Source organism: Botryllus schlosseri, chromosome 3 (assembly GCF_051294905.1).
Source record: "Botryllus schlosseri isolate E-star chromosome 3, Bs_hap1, whole genome shotgun sequence".
NCBI classification, from domain to species: Eukaryota; Metazoa; Chordata; class Ascidiacea; order Stolidobranchia; family Styelidae; genus Botryllus; species Botryllus schlosseri.
Genome location: NC_137238.1, coordinates 27577533 through 27590073, shown reverse-complemented (window position 1 = coordinate 27590073; position 12541 = coordinate 27577533). Strand labels below are relative to the sequence as shown.

General features: G+C 40.2%; 1 protein-coding gene across 1 annotated transcript in view; it reads right to left on the bottom strand.

The window, feature by feature from the left end:
* The window catches only part of LOC145436290 (alpha-(1,6)-fucosyltransferase-like), a 35697-nt gene extending 23809 nt beyond the window's left edge, over positions 1 to 11888 (bottom strand). The window contains exons 1-4 of the mRNA XM_080313653.1: positions 11683 to 11888; positions 9992 to 10047; positions 8024 to 8216; positions 2919 to 3027 (exon numbers count right to left, since the gene is read on the bottom strand). Coding sequence (XP_080169779.1) covers positions 2919 to 3027; positions 8024 to 8216; positions 9992 to 10047; positions 11683 to 11774 — 450 coding nt within the window. The 5' untranslated portion in view covers positions 11775 to 11888. The remainder of the gene's footprint in view (positions 1 to 2918; positions 3028 to 8023; positions 8217 to 9991; positions 10048 to 11682) is intronic.
* Positions 11889 to 12541: the final 653 nt, after the last annotated feature.

The window sequence follows — 12541 nt, the reverse complement described above, 5'->3', positions numbered from 1 at the left end:
ATACGCAAATCCAACCAGTGCCTGATTATAGTACTTTTTTTAACGACATACTGCATACTGGAATAGTTCGAAAACGTTTTTCTTTTATTAATTACCGGGTATTTGCGTATCATGAATGAAACATGAATACTTGAATTGTTGTTAACTACGACGCTACGGTTGTCAAGGAGCACGGTTGAATTTATCATTATTCAATTACATGTTCAACAGCAGCAATTGTAATTGTAATTGTAATGTAATTGAAGCATGCAAGGAGTAATTGTAATTGTAATTGTAATTTGATATTTTTAGCATGGAGTAATTGTAATTGTAATGTAATTGAAACATGCATGAAAGTAATTGTAATTGTAATTGAACTGAAATAATGTAATTGATCCAACTCTGCTGTTAAGCCATGGCGCCAAAATGGGGGACCTGATCCTCAACTACCAATGTCATTCTGTCAGAAAACGTCCACGTGTTCCTACGAAAACAGAAACAATAATCTCAACACATATTAGTCATCGTCGTCACCCACTATAGCATGTTCTTACAACTGAGTTCACATAAAAAAAAAACAAATATCTGGCACAGACTATGTTTCTGAAACTTGATGAATTTATTGTAAGGAAATTTGCATTATCAAACTTGAAAAGCAGAATTAGGCAAAACACAAATCCGTACATAGTAGGCCGACCATTTACATGACTTGAGACAATTGTGAAAGATGAAACGGAAGTTATTATCATTGAAGAACAGGTTGGGAATTAGTTCGGCATAAAAACAAAAAATGGATAACGACAGGCTCTAGTCTCAGGCGGGCTTATAAGGATTTCAGTGTGGATTTATTGAAGTTGTGATACTTCTGACGGTGTTGCTCAACAACTTGCAGCAGACTTTCCTTTTGGAGTTCATCATCTGTGATGATCGAAGCAAAGTCTGCGTGAGTTTAACTCCTCGTTCAGCAGCGTCATTGACGACTTTGACATTACTTACAAAATCGCTCATTTTATTGTATGATTCATATTGAGGCCATTGCTTCATAGGCTGATTCAACCATTCTCCAGAACACTCAAATTAGTTGAACAAATGCCATGACTGAGGGCCCACTAAATCAGTCAAAGTGGTGTTCCCGTCTATAGTCCTTTCTGATGAGAGAATGGGTGGCCCGTGTTGATAAGAATGCGGTTTTTCAACTTTCAGTAAGCGGCTTGCAATGCTTTTTCTGGTATCGTAACTTTATTTTTCTGAGAATAGGGCATAAAGCACAGTTTCCTCCACAATGTACCATGGATGCTTCTTCAACTTATTGAGAGCAGATTCAGCAGCATCTTCATTGGTAGTTGTGTAACCGCGTATCTCCTGAATGAACCGCAAGTCGTTTCCCGGCGCGTCACGGCCTATGCTGCAGTCCAGCAAAGCAGGAACATAGAATGAGCTTAGAAACAAGTTCATGCGCTCCAGTTGAGTAACGAAACTTGACTAGTATTGCATCTGATCAGCCCACATGAACATATTCTGAGAATATAGAATAGTCCCCATGCATATGGCATGTGGTGCATTTGCTTAATAGGTATTATTCTTGCCATATTCCATATTTTGACAACCTCCTCAACGGTTTGAAGAAGACAATCCTGTGTTTTGGTAGTTTTAGGACATTCCTCTTTCAGATACAGCAAATACTGTAGAACCTGGCGTAAAGTATGTAACTTGGAGTGAATAATACACTCAGATGAATATCCGACCAAATAATGAGCAGATTTCGATCTTGTTATTGGTGGGTCCAGCACAACCTTTCAGACAACGTTTCAAACATTCTTCTTCAACCAAGTTCTAGTCTACCATCAAATTAGATAATTCGGTATCTTACAGTAACACTAAAATTGAGGCAAATATTATTGACATAACAGATTACATACCTTTCAGTTCAGTAACATTTACTAGCTTAACACCAACTCAAAATATCTTCGCATCTGTTCTCGACTCACAACACGATTGTGCTTCTTGGGTATACGATTCATAACAAACGCGCAACCAATACATGTTTCCCATGAACACGATAGACTGGTTGTTTTTGGTAGAACGAAGATACATCTGGCATTTATAAGACTGAATTTCAGTACAGTTATAGACATGGACATATTTCCCATCCCTACACAGCCGTTTTGAACTGATAACTTCACAAAAGCTGCGAACCAGTGACACGGTCAACACTACAGAAAAAGATATGACGTCAACAATGTGGTGAATCGTCAGTAGTAAGGAGAATCGACCCGTGGGTCTTTGGGGGCTTTGCGCGCAAGGAAGATCGCGATGAAGATGACTAAAATCGCATGTAAAGGTGTTTTTATGTACTAAGCTATCATTTGGAACTACGCAAAACGAGTTTCAAAAAAAATGTCCAGATCTGAACAACCCTAATGTACAATTATACTCGTCCATAGGCGCAGTAATAGCTGGCGCAGAATGTTCCTGTCCTGGCAATCTGAACTCCACAAGACAAATGCCATTTCACAGAGAAAAATTATTTGCCAGTGAAGAAATACCAATTTGAAATCCTTTTAATCTTTTTGTTGAATATATTGAATTATTATTTACGGGCCCTACATTTTTCCAAAACAGCACCTCACTAAGCTTTACCGGTTAATCAGATTACGTGGGCAGAGAGAGATAAAATTATAGCAATATATAAGCAGTTTTCGATATTATTGACCGATTCAATCTTGAAATAACGAATTTGTTCGCGTTTCGCGTATCGGTGAAAACGTATATCGTGATGGGGGTCTGGACGGCGAAGTCGTCAATAAGTTTGGTTTACCTCGCTATGGGGGCCCCCAAGACTAACGCTTTGGGGGGGGTGATAAAGTGCTGTTTCGGCCCTGCGTGGAAGTCACCTGTATTTCCATCGCTGATGGTACCATTCTCAATATGGAATTTACCTGTATTTCGACTATTCGCTCACGTATTGCGTTCGAGAGTTCTTTCAGACGTGAGCAACGGAGTCTCTCGGACATGAGCAACACTGTTCGTATCCGATTGCTGGCATCTCTGCAACAAATTTCCATTCTTCTCATTGTAAATCAACGGTAATGACACACGAGGAATCGTAGACCAATAGATTTAACATCTCATCTACGGATCAGATGCAGATGTTATCAGGAAAGAAATTAATTTACCGAGTAGGCCACTTGTGGTGATTGTTGTCATTGTCTAAACACTGATTACTGTAATTAGTTCACTTCGCGCTGTTCATTCCGTTCGTACATCAGTTGCTGATCTGTGTTGTAAAGTACATGCCTTATTAGTTCTATGTAGTTGACCGTAGCCGAATTTCAGTTAATAAAAACCTAGAAAGCAGTCAAGCAGTACTCGAGTACAGGGTTCATCTTTTCGCACTACTCACTGTAGGGGTCATTTTGCGTTGGTCGCGAAGAAGCGTGTTGCTATTTTGAAAGTTGGCGATTAACTGCGTTGAGTATGTGAGCGTCCGACCAAGCCTACAGTTTCAAAATACATACTTGAACATGTTTGATACCTTGATTATCTACTTAGGCTTGAAGCAGGTTTGACATGTCTTCAGGGCCGTAACTGCCGCAATCCAAGTCCCCAATTGAGGGGGTGCTGAGCTCGAAGGGGCCCAAAATGATTTCGTGAATTAGCATATACTATAGTTGTTTTTTTTTTTAAATTCATGCAACTTAAACAAATTATTGTTACTAATTATCTTGGTTATTGGGTACTCTTCCCCCCCCCCGCCCCCAAGGGAAAAAAACGCATGATGTATAGAAATGGGCATTTCGGCGTCGGCCATTACCGCTCCACGACGCACCAAGACCTATACAGTTTTAGGCCGTGTAACGTCCGACTCGACGAAGTGTGCCAGAACGATCAACGGCGAGAAAACCTTGGCCGAAAAGGACTGCCCTTATACAGACCAGGGTTGTAATCAGGTCACAATGCTCCGAGTCACAAGTCAATCTCACTTTTATAGTTTTGACTCGAGTCAAGTCGGGTCAATTTCAATTCACTACCGATTCAAGTCCGAGTCAAAGTCAGCGAACAGAGGGTCGCGTCCGGTCATGGTAATATGACTCGAGTCCGAGTCCAAGTCATTGTGATAACTGCTCAGTCCCCAGCTAAAGTCTTGTTAAACTCAATTTTTATAAGTCTGTTTGGTGATATCGAATGATTCGCATTTATAATATTATTGTTTTCCTCACTTTTAGCAGTTTCTGGTCGCATTTTCAGATACCAGTACCAATAGACGAAATCCCAATAGTGTGGTTACTTTACTATTGTCCGAAATTACAATGAAAGGTCGTTCTTGGCAGTCTGAGTCTCGAGTCATATGACTTGTTCGAGTCATGCACGATGACTCGAGTCCATGTCGAGTCAATACACAAATTTACTCGAGTCGAGTCGAGTCATTTCCGTATTTTGAGAAAATGACTCGAGTCAAGTCGAGTCAATAGAAAATCGTGACTCGAGTCGGACTCGAGTCGAGTCATGAATCATGACGCTGACGTGGGATCTCTTTACTTGGGCAAGTTTTTGCAACTCTTTTTACAGCTTCCAGAAGTTTCCTAAATACTCTGAATATTTGTGGTATGATGTAGGAATTTTATACTGCAACTTTTTGCAACTTTTCCTATTATTTCATGACGACTTTTTTAGTGCAACCTTTATCAAGTATTGCACAAACTGTGAAAGGAGTAATTAAAAAAAAACATGCTTTAAAACTATTTCTAGTATAGTTCTCTCCGATTTTCTGGACAACTAGCTATGTGATGGATTAGCTCAGGGGTGGGCAAACTTTTTAGCTCGCGGGCCGCATTCAACATTTGAGTCGATTTGCGCGCCGCACTGTATAAAATTGGGATACTGAGCCAAAACTGAATATTGGTATTTGATTATATAGTGACCGACAACATGGAAATAATGTATATGTATCTTATATTTAAAACAAACCAGACATTGATTAGATGAGAGCGTACACGCGTCAGAGACATTGACGATAATTTATAAGCTTGTCGTCCTCATCGTCAAAATTAAGGATGAAAATCGGTGGTCCCGATTCTTAGAAGGGGATGTAAATTTGAGTCTGTGAGTAGCGATCAGTACATAGAGTTGCTGATTGTACTTTTGGTTTAACTCCAGGACAATGCTGACTGCATCATAACCATGTAAACCTTAGATGTAAATATTTCTATAGACCAGGAGGGGGCAACCTTTTGCTGTTCAAGGCCGCATTTCGATCACTTATGTAGCCTACGGCCGCGTTCCGGGACATAGTCGCAATGTGCTAACAGAACACCAAATACCAAGGTTATACTGTCCATGTCCATTTCCGGTTAACTCCGGACTAATCCTCTTTTCCATACCGTCTTACTACGCGTCGAAATCGCAAGTGGTAATGTAATGAATAGTGACCGGTAGTGGCGCATGCGGCCCGCGGGCCGTAGTTTGCCCTCCCCTGGATTAGCTGCATCTCAATGTTATGTATGACGCAAAGTCTTGCACGCTAGAAGTTCAACAACCCAAGCCAAGCACGACATTACCTTAACTATTTGTAAATAGATCGCTTGATTGATTCGCTGTCGCTTCGGTCCTTCCCATTTCACGGACGCCCAGGCAAGATCGCCAAAAATCTACATTTTCACTGGGACACCTTTTCAGGGTCCACCTATTGATTTTGTTAAAGTCGAAAACATTGAGTTCTGCTACTATGCCTTGGACCAAGTTCGCAGACCTATGGGGTTCGTGGTGTGGTAATTTGACTTGTTTTGTGGACTATCGATTTTCTGTTTAGCTTTTTGCGGAAAAATATTTCCGCATTGAGTTATTTTCTTGCTTTGTACCAGAAGAAAATGTAGTTTTCGGCGGCCTCGCCAGTCCATCCGTGAAATGGAGAAGTACCGGATTTGGCAGCTCTGCGTCTGCAGGAGCTGACAGCGAAATGCTATCATGTAGGCTTCAAACCTAAATAACATAAGTCTATGCATGAACGATTGAATAACGAAGAAAGAAACGAGACGAGCAGATATCCTGACAATCTTGATCTTATGGGTCATACAGCGGCACCTTTTAAGTATCTCATACCCTAACAATTCTAAAAATTATAAATGTAACTTTTGTTGAAACTAAGAGCAACTTTTTCACGATTTTAGTGCAACAAGAACTTTCCATACTCATTACATATACCTCTATTTGGCAACCAACTTCCAGATAGCTGCTTTTTTCTGTCATTGGCGGAATGTAGTGTGTTTCACCCATATATTGATGCAAATTAATTCAACTTCTTCGATCGAGGAGGCGTAGCCTATTTGTGTCGCACATGTTGCGGAAGATAGAAGGGGCTTTACAATGCGAAATTGGAAAGTCGATCCACCCAACCCAATCACATTGACGTGGGAATCGGATTGATATTTATAGCATTTGTATGTCTATTTATCTTTAGATTAGGATCAGGTTTGATAGTGATGACGCATACTTGCCCATTTCCGGATTTCTCGATTAGGCTCTGTTCTCCAAGGTCTTGAAATGCGATCTCCCACTTTTGTTCAGTTATATAGTTACTTGTTACATTTTATGGGTGACAGATTGCCAAATATCTGTCATCGTGATCGCAACTAGAAAAAAATAACATCCCGCAGCCCTGTTATCTAATTCCTGAGACTAGAATAGGGTTGCCGTACGTCCGGAATTTCACAATGTAAACTGAGTCCGGGAGGAAATGCTGAAATATGCCTAAATGTCCGGAATTTTGTAGGCTAATGGAACTGAAGTTTTTTTCACTATTCAACACAAACAATAGCGTATTTTGGAGAAGGTTTATATTACTTGAAATTTTTCTGCGCACTGCGCGTGATTCAGTGTCTCACGTTGATTTTAGTATGGCCCTGTCCTCGCAATGACTACAATAAAAAATAAACCAAAATAACTATCTTTTACTGTAATAAGACTAATTGTAATCGCAATTTTAATTCTTGGTGTCGGTAAGGTCGTTGGGATGTCTTAGTCAAAGATAGTAATTCTCGAGCTTGGGGTCGTTTGCCCTTTTCTGGGGATCGCGAAGATGTTGAACTACATTAGCTTTTAACATAATAGGCCGTGAGTAAGTCTGGGCATAGGTGCTGATCATTTTAGTAATCAGCTTAATAAATTTTGATGTCGGCCACGGAATATTTTAAAATTGGAAATGGAGTCGCGACTATCAAAGTTTAGAAACCACCGGATGTGCAACCCGCTTGTGCGGACAGGCATTTGGGCCCAATAATAGACCTGACCGCGGGACATAAACATGACTTGAAAATGTACAACTACGTTCCCTGAATTTTTAAAGTCATCATCCCGCATCAGCTCCCCCGTTAACTTTGATCACGTGGGCTGAGAGAGGATTTAAAGTTTATAGGGATACATGGAAGAACCAATATTATTGACGCAATTTAGTCAAAAATTTACCGACCAAATGCGTATAGAAACCAGATGCCCAGAGCAAGCCAACCCCTCCCCCCTCCCCCAGAAGTTGCATCGATTACCCTATGATGGGCCCAAATTATTGTTTCGGCTGAAAAAATGTGGTTTCGGCACTGGTTATACAACACACAGCCACATACCTATGTCCTGAACCAGATCGTGACCACCTCTGGTCGATAAGCAAGGCTTTGTTACTGTGACGTCATATTGACCGACAATGTGGTCATACCTCATTTTAAAATTCACTAATAGGCGCTAAAGAGTGTCCGGAATTTTAGTCAAAGAAATATGGCAACCCTAGACTGGAAACCGTGTTGTAATATCCCTGTAGTAAATTCACCGTAGGTACATAAGCGAAATGATAACTAAGTATAAAGTTGGTCAAGGAGGCAGCTTAACCGCTGCACTGTATAAGCCTACATTATATATATGCTGCAAATATATCATGTTCGTCGTTATATGCACGACGTATGGTGTGCTATGGAAATCACTTTACGTTTGTTTTAAATGCTTGATCCTTGCTGTACAATATTTGATGTGTACGGTAGTCTCTCACGAATAAACTTACATGAATTCATCGTCGAAATAAGCCTTGCTAGATGTTGTCCGTCCATGTAACCATCGACTTCGTATTTTCCTCATAAATGTCATCAGTGATGCTGCGATATCGTCACTCAAGCCCGAACTACCCAACTCTCTCTTCAGCGATACATTAAGGTGGGGATATCGAAAATCAATGATTTTTTCTGGGATTCCACGTCCTAAAACAACATGAAGGACCGGGATTAGTGCAGGTTCCAATAAACCGTATTTTGAGCCTTCGGGGGTTGGGGGGGGGGGGCTAGAAGAAAATTAATCGGAAGTAATTCATGAAACACACTATATCTATTGCCATTTTTGCGGTCGTTGAGTCAAGTAAATCATTATTCAAGACTATTCAAGATTTAAGTAACGGTATTGCACAGCTTATGATATCTGACTATAACTGTAGCTCATTGGATGCTGCAAAATCAGTCGGCATGCAACCAAGGTGATTTGGCGCGCTGTTGTGCACAGAACAGTAAAACTTCCACTCGCGGCAGAAACGTGTGTGTGTATATAAATTTGTAAATAATTCCCTATCAAGTTGGAGAGCGCACTTGCCGAGCCAAAATGCAGTATTGCTGCTGCAATATCAACTTTAGACATCGCCGCAGACCTACTTTTTTTCTGCCGTTTACTTGGTCACTGCCACTTATACATACGAGTAACATACAAACACAATAACTCGTAGCAAAACAAATCCGGTGTACTACGCGATTCACGAACGAGCCGCAATAGGTTATGATTTTGTACTTCCATACATTTCTATCAAGAAAGCGTTATGGTGGAGCTTCATTGGAAGATCGTGGATTCAAGCCCCGACTGGGTCACACCAAAGATCGGCTCGGTAAAATTGACATTTGTAGCTTCCCCACTTGGAGCTCAGCATTACCGGGATAGCATGAAGGGGTGGTGCAAGACTTAACCAGCCATGCACTCATGCTATGAATATGCATCAAGGACAATAATATATACAATATCAATGTTTGAAATAAAAAAATATAACATAAATTTCATTCTCTCTCAGCCCATGTGATGGGATATATGAATATAGCTGATGGAGGTCATGTCTTAGCTCTAGGTTAGCTTTGAGAGGGCCTATTGTTATTAATTACTTTGTTGGCATCTTCTTATTTCGTAACCCAGGGAGAATATTATCGCTTCTCAAATTATGCCCAATCCAGAGATCAGGGCTTTCTTTCATAGAGTTAGAGATTTCAAAATCTGCATATTACTATCGGAAATCGTACTGTTTGGCAGTAGTATCAGCTACCTCCCAATTCATGGATTGATTATTGAACAATTCTGCCATAAATCCATGATTTTATTACTCATTTCTGTCAGCTTATTTTCGATTATTTTGAGTGGTCTTTCTTGGACCCCCTGAAAATTGTTTGGGAACACTGGCTAGGTGTGAACCAAACGACGGACATTCTTACAATAATCAGACATATGACTGAGATAATTGTCATTATTCAATATTATTTTGACACGGTACCATTTATTGTCACAACCTGAACAAGTTATTTGGCATGTAAAACTTGACTTTGATATTATACCTGTCTCTCTTTGTATCAGCCACTGGGAATCATCGCATATGTTAAGAATGATTTTTTCAATTTGATGGTCAATATAGAAAATTTTGTGAATATGAATTTATTTCTCTCGGTCCAAGTAACAACTACAGTTGACTAAAAATTTTTGGATTGTGGAATCGTGAATGCATGATTGGAGTATTTGTAACATTCTTTGGTATTCATTGATGCGCGTGCGTCAATAGTCCCTGAATACCAGATTTATGTCCAACCTTGTCAGATTGAGCAAACACCGAAATTTGGAGAAACATTCTCCTTGGCCAAGATTTCGAACTATACGTTCAACTTTAATCGTTGGAAAATAAATTAAGCTTCTCTAGTACTAATATATCTTCAGCTTTGTAAATTGAATAGCTTACCTGTGAGAAACGGGATGTTACTGAACGAAACCGAAACAAACGAATTCATTGTTGGTCTGCGTGAAATAAGTAAAAGGTGATTCGAATAAAGCAATCAGGACGTGATAGGCGTGTCGTACTCTGCCACGGAAATCACACTTGCTGGTGATATTTAAAATGTGACACTTCATGAAAGAACGTATGCAACTCTAGTGCAACTCCATGTAAGCGGTGACTTATAAAAGCCTGGAAGTGGGCCTTGCTACAAGTCGGCAGCTACGGAATAAAAAATAAAGAAAATCGGACTGGTGTAAATGACCATAGTAGTTGACAAACACCACGAATACACAAAACAAATAAACAAACTCTAGAGTTGGAGAGGGGTTAAGTTAGCGTTGCGGTACAATGGATATACAAAAGTACAATATAAAGAGAGAATGGATAAATATTATCAAGCAATGGGGCTCGATACAGTGTTGGGATCAAGTCACTATACCTTCGAGTCACAGGTCATCTCGAGTTGTTGTTGCTGTTGTTTGTGGTAATCATGGTGTTTGTCGACTATACTATGGTCATTTACACCAGGCCGATATTTCTTATTTTTGATTCCGTATCTGCCGAATTGTAGCACGGCCCACTTCTAGGCATCTTGTAAGACACCGTTTACGCGGATGATAAGGCGAGGAGGAGCCCAGATAAACCTCCAAAACTTAGGTCGGAATTCTAAAGTCGACCTCGGTCTGACTCGAACCCACCACCCATTGGTGTTGTAGCTGTGGATTATACCACTACGCACTACTACGTCAATTGACATCACGAGTAAAGTCACAATTCAGGTCAAAATGAATTTTCGAAGTATGCGGTAGGGATGGTGTGAACCCCTGGAAGGTTCAGGTTCGTGTGAACACGGACCTTTTTGAAAGGTTCTGTGTGAACTCGAGCGTGAACCTATGACGTCACGGGACGTCATATTGCTAATTCCAAACCTACATTTTAGTTAAGTAATATATTAATGTACACACGAAACCTAGTGAGTAGTGACGATTCAAGCCACACTATGCTACAATGCTGAAGTAGGCTACATGCTGACCTTTTAAACTTTGCCAAATGTATCAACTACTAGAGCCATCAAATGCATGCTCGCTGAGTGTTGTTAGAGTGTCCGAAGTTGAATTGCAAATAATTTCAACCAAACATGTTATAATGACGTGAAAAGTTGCATGCATTAAAAAGGTTCACAGTGCAGAACCTTCAAGGTTCGTTTGTGAACGTGAACCTCTAATTTTCTGAGGTTCACACACAGAACGCGAACGTGAACCTCACGTTCACATCATCCCTAGTATGCGGGTTGATTCAAAGTCAACAACTTGTAGTGTAGGCGTATCACGAACAATCCGAACATACGATACGGCGATTTACTCGACACCGAATACTTGATGGCTTGAAATTTACTCGGAAATTTATCTCCGTGTCACAAATCTATCTATAAATTTCTGATACGCTGAGTCAAGGCAAGTCATACGACATAGTTGACTCAGGCTATCCCAACACTGGCTCGATATGAGAACAATACAATGTATAGTGCATAACAGTGTTCGTCGGGTCGGGGTAAGCGAAAGTATCAGCAGTAACTATGTTACACCATGACCATCTTTATTGGGCCACTATTTAATAACTGTTGGAGACTTTTCGTATACTAATATTTCACTTACTCGTAAACTATGGTCGCGATAAGTGTAACAATCATCGTAAAAACTCCTGCGACAATGATTGTTTTCTTAGGATATTCCACGCATGGCATCATCGTGCAGAGCTTTCGTTACTGAAAGCTTTCGGTCGATAGTAATAATTCTATAATTCAGCAACTGACAACATATGGATACAGCCTGTGTTGTATGTTGAGAACAAGAAATGAATGGGACACTGTGACATTCCACGCCCGTCTTCGTTTCACCTAGATGAGGGTTATACTCGCATATCCTGGGTTTCTGTTCCGATGATCTGTTTATTCACATCATGTTTGTTGACATGACTGATCTGTTATGAAATGACGAACTTCAGTGACATTGCTGTGTGACATTGCCATTAAATCGTAAATTGTTCCTAAGACGGTGGAATCAGTCCGCGTAAATGAAACAGCTTTCTGGCCTCATCGAGACTGGCGGAGGAGATGCAAGATTAGAGTTGCATTTAAAACAAAAATCAATTTAAAATAAGCACGGTAAAAACAAGGCCCTTGTTTATAACATTCTTTCAGCCATGACGTCACGGATATTTAATTGTGACGTCATAGTGGATTGAGATTTACAGTTGAAAATAGAGGGTAGTAAATATAGCTCCTTTGACGAAATATCTACGTACTGCAGCTGTTGAACCGACTATTTCGAGGGCTCCAGCCATCCGGTATCGTATACGACGGATACATCGGGTGGTAATCGTCCGTAAGCTCATACATGTTTTTGGAAAGCATTTTCGCAATTATGGCATAATTGTACAACTGAAAAAAAAACGTTTTTTTTTTAATGCATTCGTTTTAAATGCAACCCTTCGTAAGATGCATGCTAATGACAC